Source organism: Acipenser ruthenus, chromosome 25 (assembly GCF_902713425.1).
Source record: "Acipenser ruthenus chromosome 25, fAciRut3.2 maternal haplotype, whole genome shotgun sequence".
NCBI classification, from domain to species: Eukaryota; Metazoa; Chordata; class Actinopteri; order Acipenseriformes; family Acipenseridae; genus Acipenser; species Acipenser ruthenus.
This window is the reverse complement of record NC_081213.1, coordinates 273,944-294,960: the sequence shown is the minus strand read 5'-3', so window position 1 is coordinate 294,960 and position 21,017 is coordinate 273,944. Positions and strand designations below refer to the sequence as shown.

The 21,017-nt window shown below is 46.8% G+C and overlaps 2 protein-coding genes across 2 annotated transcripts; both read right to left on the bottom strand.

Annotated features, from left to right (window-relative positions):
- Positions 1 to 7,126: 7,126 nt before the first annotated feature.
- rpl11 (ribosomal protein L11) lies at positions 7,127 to 10,411 on the bottom strand. The gene is made up of 6 exons (XM_059000285.1): positions 10,303 to 10,411; positions 8,817 to 8,967; positions 8,312 to 8,418; positions 7,771 to 7,902; positions 7,334 to 7,444; positions 7,127 to 7,201 (listed from the first exon to the last, which is right to left on the bottom strand). The coding sequence occupies exons 1-6, from the start codon at positions 10,306 to 10,308 to the stop codon at positions 7,172 to 7,174; spliced, it is 537 nt and encodes a 178-aa protein (XP_058856268.1). The 5' UTR covers positions 10,309 to 10,411; the 3' UTR covers positions 7,127 to 7,171.
- A 421-nt stretch (positions 10,412 to 10,832) lies between these two features.
- On the bottom strand, positions 10,833 to 21,012 carry LOC117413955 (cyclic GMP-AMP synthase). Its single transcript, XM_059000169.1, has 6 exons — positions 18,635 to 21,012; positions 17,391 to 17,623; positions 16,876 to 17,101; positions 15,395 to 15,673; positions 14,808 to 14,907; positions 10,833 to 11,828 (listed from the first exon to the last, which is right to left on the bottom strand). The coding sequence occupies exons 2-6, from the start codon at positions 17,607 to 17,609 to the stop codon at positions 11,345 to 11,347; spliced, it is 1,308 nt and encodes a 435-aa protein (XP_058856152.1). The 5' UTR covers positions 17,610 to 17,623; positions 18,635 to 21,012; the 3' UTR covers positions 10,833 to 11,344.
- Positions 21,013 to 21,017: the final 5 nt, after the last annotated feature.

Genomic DNA, 21,017 nt, shown 5'->3' with positions numbered 1-21,017 from the left:
CTCAGCATGCAAAACAAGACAACACACAATCATCTCCCAGCCTCACAGGAGCACAGCATGCAAAACAAGACAACACACGATCATCTCCCAGCCTCACAGGAGCTCAGCATGCAAAACAAGACAACACACTATCATCTCCCAGCCTCACAGGAGCTCAGCATGCAAAACAAGACAACACACGATCATCTCCCAGCCTCACAGGAGCTCAGCATGCAAAACAAGACAACACACGATCATCTCCCAGCCTCACAGGAGCTCAGCATGCAAAACAAGACAACACACGATCATCTCCCAGCCTCACAGGAGCTCAGCATGCAAAACAAGACAACACACGATCATCTCCCAGCCTCACAGGAGCTCAGCATGCAAAACAAGACAACACACGATCATCTCCCAGCCTCACAGGAGCACAGCATGCAAAACAAGACAACACACTATCATCTCCCAGCCTCACAGGAGCTCAGCATGCAAAACAAGACAACACACGATCATCTCCCAGCCTCACAGGAGCTCAGCATGCAAAACAAGACAACACACGATCATCTCCCAGCCTCACAGGAGCACAGCATGCAAAACAAGACAACACACGATCATCTCCCAGCCTCACAGGAGCACAGCATGCAAAACAAGGGAACACACGATCATCTCCCAGCCTCACAGGAGCTCAGCATGCAAAACAAGACAACACACGATCATCTCCCAGCCTCACAGGAGCACAGCATGCAAAACAAGACAACACACGATCATCTCCCAGCCTCACAGGAGCTCAGCATGCAAAACAAGACAACACACGATCATCTCCCAGCCTCACAGGAGCTCAGCATGCAAAACAAGACAACACACTATCATCTCCCAGCCTCACAGGAGCTCAGCATGCAAAACAAGGGAACACACGATCATCTCCCAGCCTCACAGGAGCTCAGCATGCAAAACAAGACAACACACGATCATCTCCCAGCCTCACAGGAGCACAGCATGCAAAACAAGACAACACACGATCATCTCCCAGCCTCACAGGAGCTCAGCATGCAAAACAAGACAACACACTATCATCTCCCAGCCTCACAGGAGCTCAGCATGCAAAACAAGGGAACACACGATCATCTCCCAGCCTCACAGGAGCTCAGCATGCAAAACAAGACAACACACGATCATCTCCCAGCCTCACAGGAGCTCAGCATGCAAAACAAGACAACACACGATCATCTCCCAGCCTCACAGGAGCTCAGCATGCAAAACAAGACAACACACTATCATCTCCCAGCCTCACAGGAGCTCAGCATGCAAAACAAGACAACACACGATCATCTCCCAGCCTCACAGGAGCTCAGCATGCAAAACAAGACAACACACGATCATCTCCCAGCCTCACAGGAGCTCAGCATGCAAAACAAGACAACACACTATCATCTCCCAGCCTCACAGGAGCTCAGCATGCAAAACAAGGGAACACGCGATCATCTCCCAGCCTCACAGGAGCTCAGCATGCAAAACAAGACAACACACGATCATCTCCCAGCCTCACAGGAGCTCAGCATGCAAAACAAGACAACACACGATCATCTCCCAGCCTCACAGGAGCACAGCATGCAAAACAAGGCAACACACAATCATCTCCCAGCCTCACAGGAGCACAGCATGCAAAACAAGACAACACACTATCATCTCCCAGCCTCACAGGAGCACAGCATGCAAAACAAGACAACACACGATCATCTCCCAGCCTCACAGGAGCTCAGCATGCAAAACAAGACAACACACGATCATCTCCCAGCCTCACAGGAGCTCAGCATGCAAAACAAGACAACACACTATCATCTCCCAGCCTCACAGGAGCTCAGCATGCAAAACAAGGGAACACACGATCATCTCCCAGCCTCACAGGAGCTCAGCATGCAAAACAAGACAACACACGATCATCTCCCAGCCTCACAGGAGCTCAGCATGCAAAACAAGACAACACACGATCATCTCCCAGCCTCACAGGAGCTCAGCATGCAAAACAAGACAACACACTATCATCTCCCAGCCTCACAGGAGCACAGCATGCAAAACAAGACAACACACGATCATCTCCCAGCCTCACAGGAGCTCAGCATGCAAAACAAGACAACACACGATCATCTCCCAGCCTCACAGGAGCTCAGCATGCAAAACAAGACAACACACTATCATCTCCCAGCCTCACAGGAGCTCAGCATGCAAAACAAGGGAACACGCGATCATCTCCCAGCCTCACAGGAGCTCAGCATGCAAAACAAGACAACACACGATCATCTCCCAGCCTCACAGGAGCTCAGCATGCAAAACAAGACAACACACGATCATCTCCCAGCCTCACAGGAGCACAGCATGCAAAACAAGGCAACACACAATCATCTCCCAGCCTCACAGGAGCACAGCATGCAAAACAAGACAACACACTATCATCTCCCAGCCTCACAGGAGCACAGCATGCAAAACAAGGGAACACACGATCATCTCCCAGCCTCACAGGAGCTCAGCATGCAAAACAAGACAACACACGATCATCTCCCAGCCTCACAGGAGCACAGCATGCAAAACAAGACAACACACAATCATCTCCCAGCCTCACAGGAGCTCAGCATGCAAAACAAGACAACACACGATCATCTCCCAGCCTCACAGGAGCACAGCATGCAAAACAAGACAACACACGATCATCTCCCAGCCTCACAGGAGCTCAGCATGCAAAACAAGACAACACACGATCATCTCCCAGCCTCACAGGAGCTCAGCATGCAAAACAAGACAACACACTATCATCTCCCAGCCTCACAGGAGCTCAGCATGCAAAACAAGGGAACACGCGATCATCTCCCAGCCTCACAGGAGCTCAGCATGCAAAACAAGACAACACACGATCATCTCCCAGCCTCACAGGAGCTCAGCATGCAAAACAAGACAACACACGATCATCTCCCAGCCTCACAGGAGCACAGCATGCAAAACAAGACAACACACGATCATCTCCCAGCCTCACAGGAGCTCAGCATGCAAAACAAGACAACACACTATCATCTCCCAGCCTCACAGGAGCACAGCATGCAAAACAAGACAACACACGATCATCTCCCAGCCTCACAGGAGCTCAGCATGCAAAACAAGACAACACACGATCATCTCCCAGCCTCACAGGAGCACAGCATGCAAAACAAGACAACACACAATCATCTCCCAGCCTCACAGGAGCTCAGCATGCAAAACAAGACAACACACGATCATCTCCCAGCCTCACAGGAGCACAGCATGCAAAACAAGGGAACACACAATCATCTCCCAGCCTCACAGGAGCTCAGCATGCAAAACAAGGGAACACACAATCATCTCCCAGCCTCACAGGAGCACAGCATGCAAAACAAGACAACACACAATCATCTCCCAGCCTCACAGGAGCTCAGCATGCAAAACAAGACAACACACGATCATCTCCCAGCCTCACAGGAGCACAGCATGCAAAACAAGACAACACACGATCATCTCCCAGCCTCACAGGAGCTCAGCATGCAAAACAAGACAACACACGATCATCTCCCAGCCTCACAGGAGCTCAGCATGCAAAACAAGACAACACACTATCATCTCCCAGCCTCACAGGAGCTCAGCATGCAAAACAAGGGAACACACGATCATCTCCCAGCCTCACAGGAGCTCAGCATGCAAAACAAGACAACACACGATCATCTCCCAGCCTCACAGGAGCACAGCATGCAAAACAAGACAACACACGATCATCTCCCAGCCTCACAGGAGCTCAGCATGCAAAACAAGACAACACACTATCATCTCCCAGCCTCACAGGAGCTCAGCATGCAAAACAAGGGAACACACGATCATCTCCCAGCCTCACAGGAGCTCAGCATGCAAAACAAGACAACACACGATCATCTCCCAGCCTCACAGGAGCTCAGCATGCAAAACAAGACAACACACGATCATCTCCCAGCCTCACAGGAGCTCAGCATGCAAAACAAGACAACACACTATCATCTCCCAGCCTCACAGGAGCACAGCATGCAAAACAAGACAACACACGATCATCTCCCAGCCTCACAGGAGCTCAGCATGCAAAACAAGACAACACACGATCATCTCCCAGCCTCACAGGAGCTCAGCATGCAAAACAAGACAACACACTATCATCTCCCAGCCTCACAGGAGCTCAGCATGCAAAACAAGGGAACACGCGATCATCTCCCAGCCTCACAGGAGCTCAGCATGCAAAACAAGACAACACACGATCATCTCCCAGCCTCACAGGAGCTCAGCATGCAAAACAAGACAACACACGATCATCTCCCAGCCTCACAGGAGCTCAGCATGCAAAACAAGACAACACACGATCATCTCCCAGCCTCACAGGAGCACAGCATGCAAAACAAGACAACACACTATCATCTCCCAGCCTCACAGGAGCTCAGCATGCAAAACAAGACAACACACGATCATCTCCCAGCCTCACAGGAGCTCAGCATGCAAAACAAGACAACACACGATCATCTCCCAGCCTCACAGGAGCACAGCATGCAAAACAAGACAACACACAATCATCTCCCAGCCTCACAGGAGCTCAGCATGCAAAACAAGACAACACACGATCATCTCCCAGCCTCACAGGAGCTCAGCATGCAAAACAAGACAACACACTATCATCTCCCAGCCTCACAGGAGCACAGCATGCAAAACAAGACAACACACGATCATCTCCCAGCCTCACAGGAGCACAGCATGCAAAACAAGACAACACACTATCATCTCCCAGCCTCACAGGAGCTCAGCATGCAAAACAAGACAACACACGATCATCTCCCAGCCTCACAGGAGCTCAGCATGCAAAACAAGACAACACACGATCATCTCCCAGCCTCACAGCATGCAAAACAAGACAACACACGATCATCTCCCAGCCTCACAGGAGCACAGCATGCAAAACAAGGTAACACACAATCATCTCCCAGCCTCACAGGAGCTCAGCATGCAAAACAAGACAACACACAATCATCTCCCAGCCTCACAGGAGCTCAGCATGCAAAACAAGACAACACACGATCATCTCCCAGCCTCACAGGAGCACAGCATGCAAAACAAGACAACACACGATCATCTCCCAGCCTCACAGGAGCACAGCATGCAAAACAAGACAACACACTATCATCTCCCAGCCTCACAGGAGCACAGCATGCAAAACAAGACAACACACGATCATCTCCCAGCCTCACAGGAGCACAGCATGCAAAACAAGGGAACACACAATCATCTCCCAGCCTCACAGGAGCTCAGCATGCAAAACAAGACAACACACGATCATCTCCCAGCCTCACAGGAGCACAGCATGCAAAACAAGACAACACACGATCATCTCCCAGCCTCACAGGAGCACAGCATGCAAAACAAGGTAACACACGATCATCTCCCAGCCTCACAGGAGCTCAGCATGCAAAACAAGACAACACACTATCATCTCCCAGCCTCACAGGAGCACAGCATGCAAAACAAGACAACACACTATCATCTCCCAGCCTCACAGGAGCTCAGCATGCAAAACAAGACAACACACTATCATCTCCCAGCCTCACAGGAGCTCAGCATGCAAAACAAGACAACACACGATCATCTCCCAGCCTCACAGGAGCACAGCATGCAAAACAAGACAACACACGATCATCTCCCAGCCTCACAGGAGCACAGCATGCAAAACAAGACAACACACTATCATCTCCCAGCCTCACAGGAGCACAGCATGCAAAACAAGACAACACACGATCATCTCCCAGCCTCACAGGAGCACAGCATGCAAAACAAGACAACACACGATCATCTCCCAGCCTCACAGGAGCACAGCATGCAAAACAAGACAACACACGATCATCTCCCAGCCTCACAGGAGCACAGCATGCAAAACAAGACAACACACGATCATCTCCCAGCCTCACAGGAGCACAGCATGCAAAACAAGACAACACACGATCATCTCCCAGCCTCACAGGAGCTCAGCATGCAAAACAAGACAACACACTATCATCTCCCAGCCTCACAGCATGCAAAACAAAGCCACACACAATCATCTCCCAGCCTTACAGGAGCTCAGCATGCAAAACAAGGGAACACACGATCATCTCCCAGCCTCACAGGAGCTCAGCATGCATTTGCATCTTCCACAAGTCCTCATATAAAGACTGCACTTCCCAGCAGTGTGTTTGTAAAGGCTGATGAAGGACGTGGCACACAGACCCGAGCCTCCTTCCAAAGGGAAGCTTAAACAGGAAGGCAGTGTGAAGACGGGCCGCTCACACCAGCACTGGCACCGACCGGAACCAGACACCCGATCGGATTCGGAGAGTCCAGCGAGTGCGACGGCAGGAAAAGCTTGTAAAGAGAGACCCCAAAAATAAATATGATTTGTACCCCAACACTACAGCCTCAGAGCCTTTTATTTACTGAAGATTTTACAGGAGTGCAAGAAACTCAATACTGCAAAACATGAAGCGCTTGCAAGAGATAGACGCCAGCGTGTACCACACGCAGCCTCGTGCGAGACGGGGTCTGTGTATACAGACGCCAGCGTGTACCACACGCAGCCTCGTGCGAGACGGGGTCTGCGTATACAGACGCCAGCGTGTACCACACGCAGCCTCGTGCGAGACGGGGTCTGCATACACAGACGCCAGCGTGTACCGCACGCAGCCTCGTGCGAGACGGGGTCTGCGTATACAGACGCCAGCGTGTACCGCACGCAGCCTCGTGCGAGACGGGGTCTGCATACACAGACGCCAGCGTGTACCACACGCAGCCTCGTGCGAGACGGGGTCTGCATACACAGACGCCAGCGTGTACCGCACGCAGCCTCGTGCGAGACGGGGTCTGCGTATACAGACGCCAGCGTGTACCGCACGCAGCCTCGTGCGAGACGGGGTCTGCGTATAGACGCCAGCAGCCTCGTGCGAGACTGGGTCTGTGTATACAGACAGGTGATTTTACAGCCGTCATGGAGTGGGGACTAATCTAATAGAATACGACTGGACCATTCAAACCACACACAGCACAGCTGCCTGTTCTGAAACCCCACCCCCCCACACAATTAACAGAAGAGCAGTCACAATTTGAAGATTTTTTAAAATTTTTTATTGTCAAATCAATTACAAATAGCTGTTTATTTGCCAGGGAGGATGATGCCATCGTACTGAAACAAAGAAAGAAAAACTAGTTAGTTGGTTGGGGGGGGGGGTGTTAAAAAAAAAAAAAAAAAAAAAACACACACACAACTTTGTTTTACCCAGCATGCCCACCCTGACACAGCCCCCCGGACACTCACCTTCTGCTGGAACCAGCGCATGGCCTCCTCCTTTCCGATCCTGTGCTTGGATCCGATGCGGCCCCTCTTCTGCTTCTTATCAGCGATGCTGAAGCCGGGGCGTCCCAGGACCTGCGGAGAGCGAGAGGAAGAGACTTCACTGCACTGCTCACACACACGCTCCCTGGTGCACTGCACTGCTCACACACACACACACACACACACACACACACACACACTCCCTCCCTGGTGCTCTGTACTGCTCGCTCACACACACGCGCTCCCTCCCTGGTGCTCTGTACTGCTCGCTCACACACACGCTCCCTCCCTGGTGCTCTGTACTGCTTGCACACACAAACACACGCTCCCTCCCTGGTGCTCTGTACTGCTCGCTCACACACACGCACGCTCCCTCCCTCCCTGGTGCTCTGTGCCCCTGCGCGGGGCGGGGTACTCACCACGTAGAAGTCCAGCCCGTAGATTCCGATGCCCGGGTCGTACTTGATCCCCAGGTCGATGTGTTCCTGGATGCCGAAGCCGAAGTTGCCGGTGTCGGAGAAGTTGTTCTTCCTCAACTCGTACTCCCGGACCTGCGGAGCCAGACAGACAGACAGACAGACACAGGTTAGAGCGGCTCACCCCTTAACTATGCAAACGCTACTCCAGTCTGGGTATTGTGCATCTCTACATGGGAGAGGAAGGGGTGCACCAGTGCAGGCGTCAGCAGTAACATCACTGTCCCCGTGGCTCTTCTGTTCTGTGATGACATGTCTGTAGTGTTGGATGAGCAAGTGTCCCCTGCTTCACACACAAAGACAGCTCGCTCCCCATCGGCTAGCTGCTCTATGCCCCGTAGTTCAACCATTCCCAATTCTGTGAATACCCCCCCCGATCAACCTTCACAAATCCCACGCTGGCTCCCAGGATGAGCAGTCCAGCACCCCCTCACCTTGAGCCCCACGCTGGCCCCCAGGATGAGCAGTCCAGCACCCCCCTCACCTTGAGCCCCTTCTCCAGGATCTCCTCTGCCTTGGCTCCGCGGACGGTGCAGTGCACTGCGATCTTCTCATTCCTCCGGATTCCAAAAGAGCGCACCGTGTAGCGAGCTGAGAGGAGACGAGAGTGGAGGGGAGGGTTACAATTCACACAGTGTAGCTAGCTGAGAGGAGAGGAGGGGAGGGGAGGGTTACAATTCACACAGCGTAGCTAGCTGAGAGGAGAGGAGACGAGAGGGTTACAATTCACACAGCGTAGCTAGCTGAGAGGAGAGGAGACGAGAGGGTTACAATTCACACAGTGTAGCTAGCTGAGAGGAGAGGAGACGAGAGGGTTACAATTCATACACAGTGTAGCGAGCCAAGAGGAGAGGAGAGGGGTTACAATTCATACAGTGTAGCGAGCTGAGAGGAGACGAGGGGAGGAGAGGAGAGGGTTACAATTCATACACAGTGTAGAGCTGGGAGGAGACCCCTCCACCCCCACGGGTCGGTTCTAATCCACTCACCCTTGGAGAAGACGGGGGTCTGACCGGTGAGCTGCTCCAGCACCTTGGCAGCCCGGGTCAGCCTGTCTCCACTCTCCCCCACGCAGATGTTCAGGCACAGCTTGCGGATTCGCAGCTCACGCATCGGGTTCTCCTTTTTCTCACCCTGATCCTGCGAGGCAAACAGAGGGGCCGGGTTACACACACAGATACACCCCAAGAACCCTGCACCCAGAGACACAGACCCCTGCAACAGAGATACACACCCTGCACAGAGATACACCCCCCCGCACAGAGACACAGACCCCTGCACCCAGAGACACACACCCTGCACAGAGACACAGACCCCTGCACCCAGAGATACACACCCTGCACAGAGATAGTAAGGTCCACGGCTATTCACTGCACATACAGGAACACACGGTTACACACCGATACATAGCCCTGCACACAGTAATGTACACTGAAACACACACAAATGCACAAACAACTTACACAACACACGACCTTGCACATGCAAGAGGAAACACACACGTGTGATCATGCAGGCACACCACACTGAACACAGGGCCAGACACACACTACAGAACGGGGTGACAGCGAGGACTTCAGTTTGAAAACACGATGATAAAACAGGGACACGTCAAACCAATATTAAAGACCTGATCACAGGATACACGTCGCTAGCAGGTCCTCTAGTACAGTCCGCTACTCTGTCACTCTCCCAGGGGTTATGGGATCACTACAGACGCGAGTCCGCTTATGTGACGAGGCCTGCTTCAAAAGCAACATGAAGCACTCCGGTTTCTAGATAAGATCCCCATACGTGCCCGGTTCAAAACTTCACATTACAGTAAAACCAGTCCAGACTGAACGAAACCTCCAAGTGACACGTGCACACATCACGACTAGCTTCCACTTGTATCCTCGAAACACGTCCGAACTTTAACTAGCGACGCTAAACCGAACCGGTTCCGAAACCGCTGACCGAAAACACAGGACTGACCCGGAAGCCTCGACACCGCCCTGATTATATAAGCGCCGGATTGAATCCTCCAGCGGGTTACACTCGCGTTCACAGACCGGTGTTGAAGAGGCCAGCATGCCTGGACATCTCCCATCCGCACACAACACAACACACACACCCAGGCGGAACACAACCTGGAATGCACAGATTACGAGAAAAACAGCTCCCAGCGTCCACACCCTCCCAGCTACCACACTGACCGAGCCGAGACGCTCCACTAGAAACACCCCGCCCGGTACCGACAGGCCCGGGGGAGCGAGCAGTGCGGGGGGACCGATCATCACTGTTGTTATGTTTGTTTTTCACATCCCCTGGTCCCAGCAGGTCCATACGGCCTGGGTTTAACGTGTCGTGGTCACGTCGTTAGCTACCAGGGGTTATTTGTAAGCGGAAAGGCGCCGCCGAGGCCGATGGAAACAGATTTATAAACAGTAAACCGACGCCATTAGCCCGTCTCCCCCCGGCTCCTCAGCTACTCACCGCCATGATGGTGCACTGGAAGAGATCGCGAGATTTCCGGGACTCGCTCTTATACCCGGAGCGGGCGCGCGCCGGCCGGGAGCGCGTGCAAGCAGGCTGTCAATCATGAATCATCAGCGCCCTTATCGGTGTTTATTATTGAACCGGTGATTTATATGGAAGTTATATTACCGTGTTCATTAACTCAGGGCTGCAGTTCGGAGGAGGCTGTGAGAGCGACATATATATATATATATATATATATATATATATATATATATATATATATATATATATATATATATATATATATATATATTAGAGAGAGAGAGAGAGAGAGAGAGAGAACAGTGTGATTATAGCGGATGATTTGCATATTATGTGTATGTAAAAGTTTTGATTTGTTTGAAATAAAGTGTGACTTCATTACACAGACACACATCCATAGCACTCAATCAGAATGCAGACAAACGTTTTGACCAGTGCCTTCTTCAGTGTACTTCATCAAGTCTACACACACACACACAAGCACAGAGGCAGGTAAGTTATCAGTTTAACTGTTTATTCATCAACCAAGTCTGGTCAGTTTATTTATTTATTGGAGAGAAAGAAAGAAAAAAACTTAACCATGCAACAAGTTAACAGATGCAAAAGAGCCGTGATACAAATATAGACAGATATTACATATTATTATTATTTATTTCTTAGCAGACGCCCTTATCCAGGGCGACTTACAATTGTTACAAGATATCACATTATTTTTACATACAATCCCCCATTTATACAGTTGGGTTTTTACTGGAGCAATCTAGGTAAAGTACCTTGCTCAAGGGTACAGCAGCAGTGTCCCTCACCTGGGATTAAACCCCCGACCCTCCGGTCAAGAGTCCAGAGCCCTAAACACTACTCCACACTGCTTAAAACTTAACCATGCAACAAGTTAACACATGTAAAAGAGCCGTGATACAAATATAGACAGATATTACATAGCGATAGAAGTGAAGTCATTTTATAAACAATGCATGGGGAGGTGTGGGGGGGGGGCATGTCAGATACTGTCTCTCTATACTGGCCCCTGCAGGGGGAGGCTGGCTACTGCAGCTAGGAAAACCCCCAGGAGAAGCAGTATGCCGAAGAGGAGGGTGTTGGACAGCGCCTGCTGAGGGGCTGGAGCTGCTGGGATGAGGGCTGGTTCCTCTTCGGCACAGGGGAGCTGGAACACGGTCAGGCCCAGCCTCCTCTGCTCCAGCAGCTCCTCCCGCAGCAGCTCCAGGCTTCGCTTGGGGAAGCACCGCGGGCTGAACAGGTTGCAGTTGCTGATGAAGAAGTGCGGCAGGTCCGCTTTCTCCACGTGGGTGATGAAGTCGTCGAGCAGCTGCATGAAGCAGAGGTCGAGTTGCCCCTGCCAGAGCGAGTCGAGGCAGCGCCGGCTCAGCGAGTGCAGGAAGGCCGTCTTGCCGTGGTAGGAGCAGAGATGCGAGAGCTCCGCGGGGTGACGCTCCTTCAGGGACTGGATTAGACACTTCAGCAGCCGCAGACACATCTTCCTGAGGGTGGGGGGGGGGGGGGCACACACGCACACAAACACGCACACACGCACACGCACACAGAGAGACAGGGTGGGGTTTCATCACTATACTGCAACAAGCTGCTTGCCATAGATAATGTACATGTAACCAAGGCTAGATCCGCCAACAAAGGGTCTTTGCAGAAGTAAAACTGGCGCCATCTAGTTATTTACCACTGTGGAGACAAGGTTATGTTTTGCTGCACAATGCATGGCTGTGCACTAGGTGTCGCTGCCTGGCCCTTGCTAATATAAAGACACATCGTGGCTTGTAAAGCGCGCTCCAGATCACAGTCTGATTGAATGGCACGGAAGAGCTGCACCTGGCTGGGTCAAGAGGCACCGCAATACAAACTTTATATTAAAATCACATCACTGAGGAAACTGGAGCCACTCACAGTGACTGCAAGAATCCGAAACAAGAAAAGGGAAAAGACTGAAGCTGCTTTAAACTGGTACTCCTTTATCACCATCACTACCGGCTGCGTTAGACACAGCCTTTAGATGTGCAGCTGAATGGTTTACCTATTTCACATCGCTTGTGACTTATTAACCTTACAGCAACACATACAGCAATACATACATAAATACAAACTGGGGTGCAAATAATGGTTTGTGCATCCAGCGAGTGAATTCCCATTCAATTCAATGGGGTAAGATGCTAGCTCGTGCCAATTCATTACAACTATACATAGATACAGGCTCGTGATGCGTCTGATGTTCCATAGCCGGCAAGCACGCGCCACTCGCGCGTTTTTCGAACTGAAATGTGAAATTCCATTTCCATCCCTCAGTTAAACCGCTCCCTTGTTACGCGACTCACCGTCATATTAAATATAGAGGGCACACCATGTTTTTAATTTTTTTTTTTATATAATTCATTAATAAATGTTTTTTATTTTTTATTTTATTATTTAATATCGATTTGTAGCGCGGCGTGCTGTCATTTTGGTGTGAATGGTTTGATATCGGCGACACGGACGTCGTTGGAGATCATCGCTTGATTTCTGTGCGTCAGAAAAGGTAAGGAAATTAGATGTATTATTTAATTCGTTTTAACTGTTTTTGATATAGTTAGTTAATCGTATTTAACAGCTGAGGCTAATTTACAATTTGAATGAAACACATTTTAAAATGTTTAGGCTAGTTCGGGTTGGGTCAAACCTGTCAGAAAAACGGAAACCATAGATAATTACACAATGAAACAAGAGAGAAGTTTACAGGTTTGAGATTATCACGTCGATATTAATATTTTAAACCACACTGTGAGCTGAACATTATAACACAGACTGAGCTGGTGTCTTTTTTTTACTGTGTGATTCTATGACTGGATGATGACACCTCTATAAATCTGTTTCATAATAATAAAAATACATTTAAAAAATTGGTTAAAAAATGTGTTTCATGGATTTTGGTGGAGCCAAACGTTATTGTAACCGACATTTCCCACAACATGTGCAGTAACTTATCATATCACACCCTACCTGTTGTATTATTCTCTATATACGGAATTTTTATTTATTTATTTATTTATTTATTTATTTGTTTGTTTATTTGTTTATTTATTTATTTATTTATTTTAAGGTGCAGGGATGCGTTTTATGTTTCATAGCGGGGCAAGCACGCGCCACTGCGCGCCTTTTTTTCAACTAAAATGAGAAGTTCCATTTCCAACTGTCAGTTACACGCTCCCTTAATATTACGATTAACCGTTATATTCAATACAGAGGACACACAATGTATTCCGTAAAAAAAAATAATAAATAAAAATAAACACACGTTATTTTATTATTTAATATCGATTTGTAGCGCGGCGTGCTGTCATTTTGGTGTGAATGGTTTGATATCAGCGACACGGACGTCGTTGGAGATCATCGCTTGATTTCTGTGCGTCAGAAAAGGTAAGGAAATTAGATGTATTATTTAATTCGTTTTAACTGTTTTTGATATAGTTAGTTAATCGTATTTAACAGCTGAGGCTAATTTACAATTTGAATGAAACACATTTTAAAATGTATAGGCTAGTTCGGGTTGGGTCAAACCTGTCAGAAAAACGGAAACCATAGATAATTACACAATGAAACAAGAGAGAAGTTTACAGGTTTGAGATTATCACGTCGATATTAATATTTTAAACCACACTTTGGGCTGAACATTATAACACAGACTGAGCTGGTGTCTTTTTTTACTGTGTGATTCTATTACTTGATGATGACACCTCTATAAATCTGTTTCAGTTACACGCTCTCTTAAATATTACCATGAACCATTTTATTAAATATAGAGGACACACAATTTAATATATTTAAAAAAAAAAAAGTTATTTGTTGAATTAATATACATTTGTAATGTGGCGTGCTGGCATTTTGGTGTGAATGATTTGACACGGAGGTCGTTGGACTCCCTCTCTTCATTTCTGTGCGTCAGAAAAGGTAACAATGTGATGTATTATTTAGTTCGTTTTAGTTAGTTGATCGTGTTTAACAGTTGAGAGGCAGAGTTATGCTGTATTGTACATTTACAATTTGAGTAAAAAACATTTCAAATGTGTAGGCTATGCTAGTTATATTACCAGCTCAGAGAAGTGTACCAGCGGATTGAGTCAAACCTTATGGAAAAACATAAACCATAGATAATTACACAGTGAAACAAGAGAGACATTTTCAGGTTTGAGGTTATCCATATCTGGTAGATATTTTTAAATCACATTTTGGGCTGTGAGCTAAAAATTCTATGACACCTCTATAAATCGGTTTCATAATAACACAAATAAAATAAACACATATATATATAGGAAAAAAAAATATGTTTAATGTATTATTACACCTATGCTGACCCCCGTCCCCCAATCCACTAGCTATCTATCTGAGCACGACCATCTGAGCGTGCACATTTGCCCTTATTTGCTGCCTAAGCTTAGGCGTTCTAGGTGAGATGATTTACCCCTGTAGTGACGTACCTATAACAGGTGGTAGCAGGAGTCTCACAGCATGTCTTGTTCTTGCCATGGTTCTTTATCATTTGCTTTTCAATGTGAGAGAACGAGATCCTCCAGCTTTCTGGAAAAACAACAGGGATGGGGATAGAGGGTCTTGGTCAGAAACAGTAACTGCTTCAAATCAACTGTGCTGATTGTGGGCTAAGTACTTCTACTGGTGTACAATAGAAAGTTATTTATTATTATTATTATTATTTATTTCTTAGCAGACGCCCTTATCCAGGGCGACGTAAACAAAAATACATTTCAAGAATCACAGTACAAGTATTAATACAATTAAGAGCAAGATAAAATACAATGACTTCGGTTCTAGCAAGTACAAGTGTGACAAAATACGATTCAGATACGATGCAGATAACAGTGTCAGTGATAGTTACATCAGGATATAATTAAATACAAAATATGTTTAAATACATTTAATGTTTCATTAAAAGCCTAGTAAGTGTAAACCATAGGAAGCGAGGGGAGAGCAGTAAAGCAATTTGAAAGCATGTGGAAGAATGGTAAAAAAGTGCACTTGAGTTATCGTCTTTCCTTTCCCTTCTTACCCTTGGCTTCCTCGCTGAGACCCCTGCCCTTTGGTTTTTTGGGTACGAAGTAGAAGCTCTGGCTGGTATAGGCTTGTCTACTTTTCTTGCCAAGCCAGTCCTCAATTTTTAGCCCCTTCTTGGTGGCCTCGGGCCAGCCCTGACAGGAGGGGACCTCCAGGGCAGGAACCAGATCGAGAGAGATATCCACCTCAGCCTTGTTATTGAGCAGAGACAGGGTGATGGCAGGGCAGCCCGGATTCTGCCTCTCCAGGGACCAGTGCCAGCCAGGGACAGAAACTGTGGAATGAATTAGAGTCACACTCACCTTCAACACAAAACAAAACAGGAGGTCGCTTTGGTTTAAAAAAAAGAAGTGTTTTTGTGCTCTGTGTTGAATGGACAGAATCCAGCTATTAATTCAAAAAACAATCTGCTTTGGTGTTTATTTTCTTTCTCTATAGCTGTGCAGATTAAGTCTCAAGCTACAGGCTGTACAGAAATTAAATATGTCTGTGGCACACGTATAAAAGGAAGGAGGAAGCCTTTGTCTGAACAATATCTTTGTCTTTGTCTGGTGGAGGAGTTTGTGCTGTGATTTTCGTATTGGTTTGTATCTGTAGTGAAGGTTAATGCCCAGCCTGCAAGAGATTTATTCTTTTCTTTGAACCTTTTATTTTGGCCCTGTTTTTGTGTTTGCTTTGTTAATAAACGTGTGCACCAGCGCTTAAACTGTAGCTTTCTGTCTCTGGGTCTCTGTCCTGCCGGTAACAGCTTGGGCCTTGATGCTACCCTGTGGTGTCGGAAGTGAGATAGTGCCCCTTGTGACCCAGAGCAGGACTGCAGTTTAAAAAAGGACAATTGGATCTGCTGCAACCCCAACGCATCCCAAACCCAGAGGGATGGCGGACTGAAGGTTGGTACCTTGTGTGCGGGGAGTTCAGGCACAAGGTGGTATGCTGCCCCCTCCGAGAGGAAGAGGAGGAGCTGCCTGCCGAAGGCTGGAGAAGACCAAACTGCCTGCCCCAAAACGAAAGATGGGGAGCAGAGGAAAGGAGCTGGTGCCATCTCCAGAGAGGGAGGTGCTGCCAGCCCCAAAATGAAAGAAGGGGAGGAGAGGAAAGGAGCTGGTGCCATCTCCAGAGAGGGAGGTGCTGCCTGCCCCAAATGAAAGATGGGGAGCAGAGGAAAGGAGCTGGTGCCATCTCCAGAGAGGGAGGTGCTGCCTGCCCCAAAACGAAAGAAGGGGAGGAGAGGAAAGGAGCTGGTGCCATCTCCAGAGAGGGAGGTGCTGCCTGCCCCAAATGAAAGAAGGGGAGGAGAGGAAATGAGCTGGTGCCATCTCCAGCGCCAGAGAGGGAGGTGCTGCCTGCCCCAAAACGAAAGAAGGGGAGGAGAGGCTGTTCCTGGAGGTGAGGAAAGGAGCCGGACGCTACCCTGTCACAGTCTGATTATTTAAATTCTTGTTTTCAGTTTGGTGTGAGTGAGGGGAGCTTGCTCACCTTTGTAAGTTCGCATGAACTTCTTAATGAGGTTCCTCATGTCCTTCAGGATCCGGACTGCAGAGATGGTGAGACCATCCTCCAGCAGGAAGTCCTTTAAAGGGGAGCGCGGGGGCCTACACACAGACACCCTGTAGAACAGTCCTGATAATCCACACACCTCCGTCCAGGTAATCCGGGGAGTAGGCAGGATCAGCATCACATCAAACTCGTCCGGGTTGTTAGTCTGGAACATAGAGGGGAAGGGATCTCAGTCTTCAATGCGTAGGAGGAACAACTCTCGTACACTCCCACACTCTCACACTAACTCCCTCTCTCCCATGTTTGTCTTGTAATGCATTTCTTTTCAAAGTAAGAAAAAATCATATTACAGGTTTTGCTGCATTAACATTTTTTTTTTTAATTCCAGTGATTCCAGTATAGAGTTGCTTTGGCTTTTGGTCAGTATGTATTTTTGTAAAGTGCTTAATAGTGATTTATGTGAAACCATATATTGTTTCAAGTAGCGCTGTTACCTTTACAAGCTCGTAGTAGCTGCCGGTGGTGAGCTTGGCGACGTCACGGAAGTACGGCTCCTCCTTGTTCTCTTTTAGATATTCCATCAGCTTTTCTACAAGGTTGTTTACCATCTCGGCCGACCAATTCATGTCATTGCGTTTCAGCTTCAGACTCTTTGCCTTCGCCTTGATCCTCCTCCTCAGCTCCCTGTCCTGAGGGAGGGTCACCCTTTGCATATTTCGTCTGCCCACTAAAAAGAAAAAGAAACCAGGAAAAAGTTATCTTCTTTAATTAACATTTTTATCCTGGTTTATGATCTTGGATCAGTCAAGCCAACAAAGGCCTTATCAACATATCTCTCCTCTGCCTGCTTCTTATTTTGAAACCTGGAACCTGCTTGCTGTCCCATCCTACAGCTTCTCAGTAATTAAAAGCAAATTAGTTTTCCCTGTAGAAGCACATATACACTGAGCTTCAGGGCGTATTCCCAATAACAACGAAATAATAATATGCAAGTCATCAATTGTTTCATCCTGAATTTTAACTTATTTCTTGCAGAGCCCTGTCTTCTTGACAGGCTTTCACATGCCATTGCCTTTTGTAGGCGCGCTTTAGAGAAATAAAATGATATAACATTTTTAATTGTTTTCCAAACAAACACCAAAGGTTCCTGGGCTCAATGCCATACCAACCGCTGCACTGTTAACTACAATAGTTATAACAGAGATGATCAGGAAGCTCTCAATATAGCAGGAATAAAACATCTTCACATCTCATTGGAAATTGTTCAGTGACAGTTTACACATCTGCTTTGCTTGTAGCCATTTCCCAGTCATTCAAATTGCCTCTAATCAAGCGATGTAAAGTATCGTGAAATCTTGTTTTGTATTTTACGTTTTGGTACTGAATATTGCGTAAGTTCAGTTTCACAGTTACACATTTCAATGTCCTTTTTAATTAGTTTTAAATTAACTTTAAACAAGTTGAATTATTAGGTGGAACACTGTTAGAATCAAATTCATACTAATCTTACTTAGAGTAAACATATGCATCGTGAAATTATCTTAACCAAACAAAATGTCGAAAGCATGACACTTACCCTATAAAAGTTTACCCATTTTGCAGTTTTCCTATGCTTTTACTATGCATTTACCATAGTTTACCAAGTTTTTAAATGTGTTTTTATCTCTCTGGGCTTTGTGCTTTTACTACAGTACATTTTTATAAAGGCTAAACCCTACCAAGTAAAGTGTTTACTCACCTGTGATCTGTATTATCTGCAGACTGCTTAGTGTTCACTGCTGATGTCAGTGTAGCATTGATTCACTTCCTCTACTCCTTCTCGTTGGTCCAGGGGATCCTTTATAGCTGCATCCGGGTTTACTCAAGCTAATTCCCAGAAATGACATCACAGTTGTAGAAATGAAACTCCTGGAGGCAGTGAGATCTGCCAGCTCTCAAACCCAGCAGCATGTCTGGTAACGACAATGTGTTAGTTCTGTGATCTAATAGGACTGGCTGTAGGTGGGGGTACATGAGGGGTAACGTCTTATATGCACCTGGAGGCTCCTTGCATTGTACCCAATTCCAGGATCATAAGACGGTTATTAACTTTGGCTCCGTAATTCGTAGCTACAGCCTTCCCTGGTGAATGTCACTGTAACACAACTTAAAGGTTCCTTAGGGGCTGGTTTCACAGAGCCCCAGTTAGACAAAAAGTCTAACTGAATTTTACTTTAGGTAAGGTAGTCCAAGAGTAATGCTGCTTAGGCTGTAAAACGAGCATTACATGTTACAGCATGATGAACTCTGTAAAACTACATTCTTAACCGTAAAAAAACCACCCTAAAAATAGATATTGCACAATGCTCAGCTCATTTAAAGATAATTTGAGAATTTAATAATGAAGTGTAATGAATGTGAAGTAAGACTACTACTACTACTGCCACAGAAAGGTGAATTGTTCTTGTGTGATAAATAACCCATTATTGAGCTTGACCGTAAGAATCAGTACCAAAAACTCACAGGATCTCAGTATGGCAGCCATTTTAGATCACAGGTCAAAGCAAAAGATACCCACAACATTTCCATAATGAATAAGCTCAGTAATGGAGAACAGGAGATCCACTGGAAACGAGTAAGTAGCAGGGTTCTGAAAAATATACCGTTACACGTCTCCAGGTGTTGCTACAACTGCTTAAATAACATACCTGTAATTATTCTTTTCACTGTTAACATCCACTCATAACTTTAAAGTCTGTTTCAAAGATCTTTTCAAACAATCCATGATGTGGTACGGAACACAAAAGCCAGAGAACTTGTTATGGTTTTTTTAAATCACTCTTCTTGCAGTGACTTAGAGGACAGATCTCAAACTCCAGTGCACTAGAGCGCCAATTTTGAAAAGAGCTTTAAAACAGACTTTAAAGTTTTAAGTGTAAAAAGGATGTTAACAATAAAGTGAGATATTACAGGTACATTATTTAAACAATAAACGTAAAACGTTGAATTACTCTTTTATTATTATTATTATTTATTTCTTAGCAGACGCCCTTATCCAGGGCGACTTACAATTGTTACAAGATATCACATTATTTTTACAAACAATTACCCATTTATACAGTTGGGTTTTTTACTGGAGCAATCTAGGTAAAGTACCTTGCACAAGGGTACAGCAGCAGTGTTGCCCACCAGGGATTGAACCCACGACCCTCCGGTCAAGAGTCCAGAGCCCTAACCACTACTCCACACTGCTGCCCCTTTTAAGTAAACACAGTGCTGAAGGTAGTGTGTTTCAGTACTGGTGGGTGGGATACATGGACTGGACACCGCTTGGGTGTAGAACACTACAAAGCAGCTGAACTATGGGATATATTGCTGTAATTCGTATTATCCCTCGCTGGAGATGCAATCCCCTGCGATGGGGGTCTAGTAGAGATGGACTGTATGCAATACATCTGAAGAACCACTAATCCAATTGTCATCATGAAACGTATGGGGGACATAGGGGGGAGTCTGTCTGTCCGTACATCGATCTTTTTGTCACTTACACTTGTGGATCTATCCGGAGCACCGCTTATCCAATGTCAAGTTATTGAGAATATCAAAACACATTGTATTGCTTGTTTTCACTATTCTGAAATGCTGTTGATATACCTGAAGGCTCTGATGCTGTGGTTGCATGTTGCTGACCTACTGGTTTAACTATTTTTTGATTCAGTTTAAATTGCTTAATTTGTTTTCTCTGTCACGGTGTGCTTCTTGAAATAGTTCAGTGCTGTAATTTGAGATTCTCTTGACTGTTTCAAAGATAGTATGAGGTCTGCTGGTTTAACTGGACTGATTAAGAGGGTAGATACACTCTATGTAACATGAAATCCAACTTTTAATTGAAACCATTCCTAGTGCAGATTTTTCAGATCAAAAATTGTAATTAGGCCCAGTGTAATGTGACTTCCATGATATGCAATCATGAGACATGCTTTCACTCAGCTGCGAGTACTGTACCTACAGATGCATGTTGATCCTTACCACCCCCTTGTGAATTTGTGTTACAGTGTGGTAGACCATAAGACTGTACAGCTCCCACTCAAACCCAATAACAGACACCAGGGTTCAGTCTGATTTCTGGACATTTATGTACC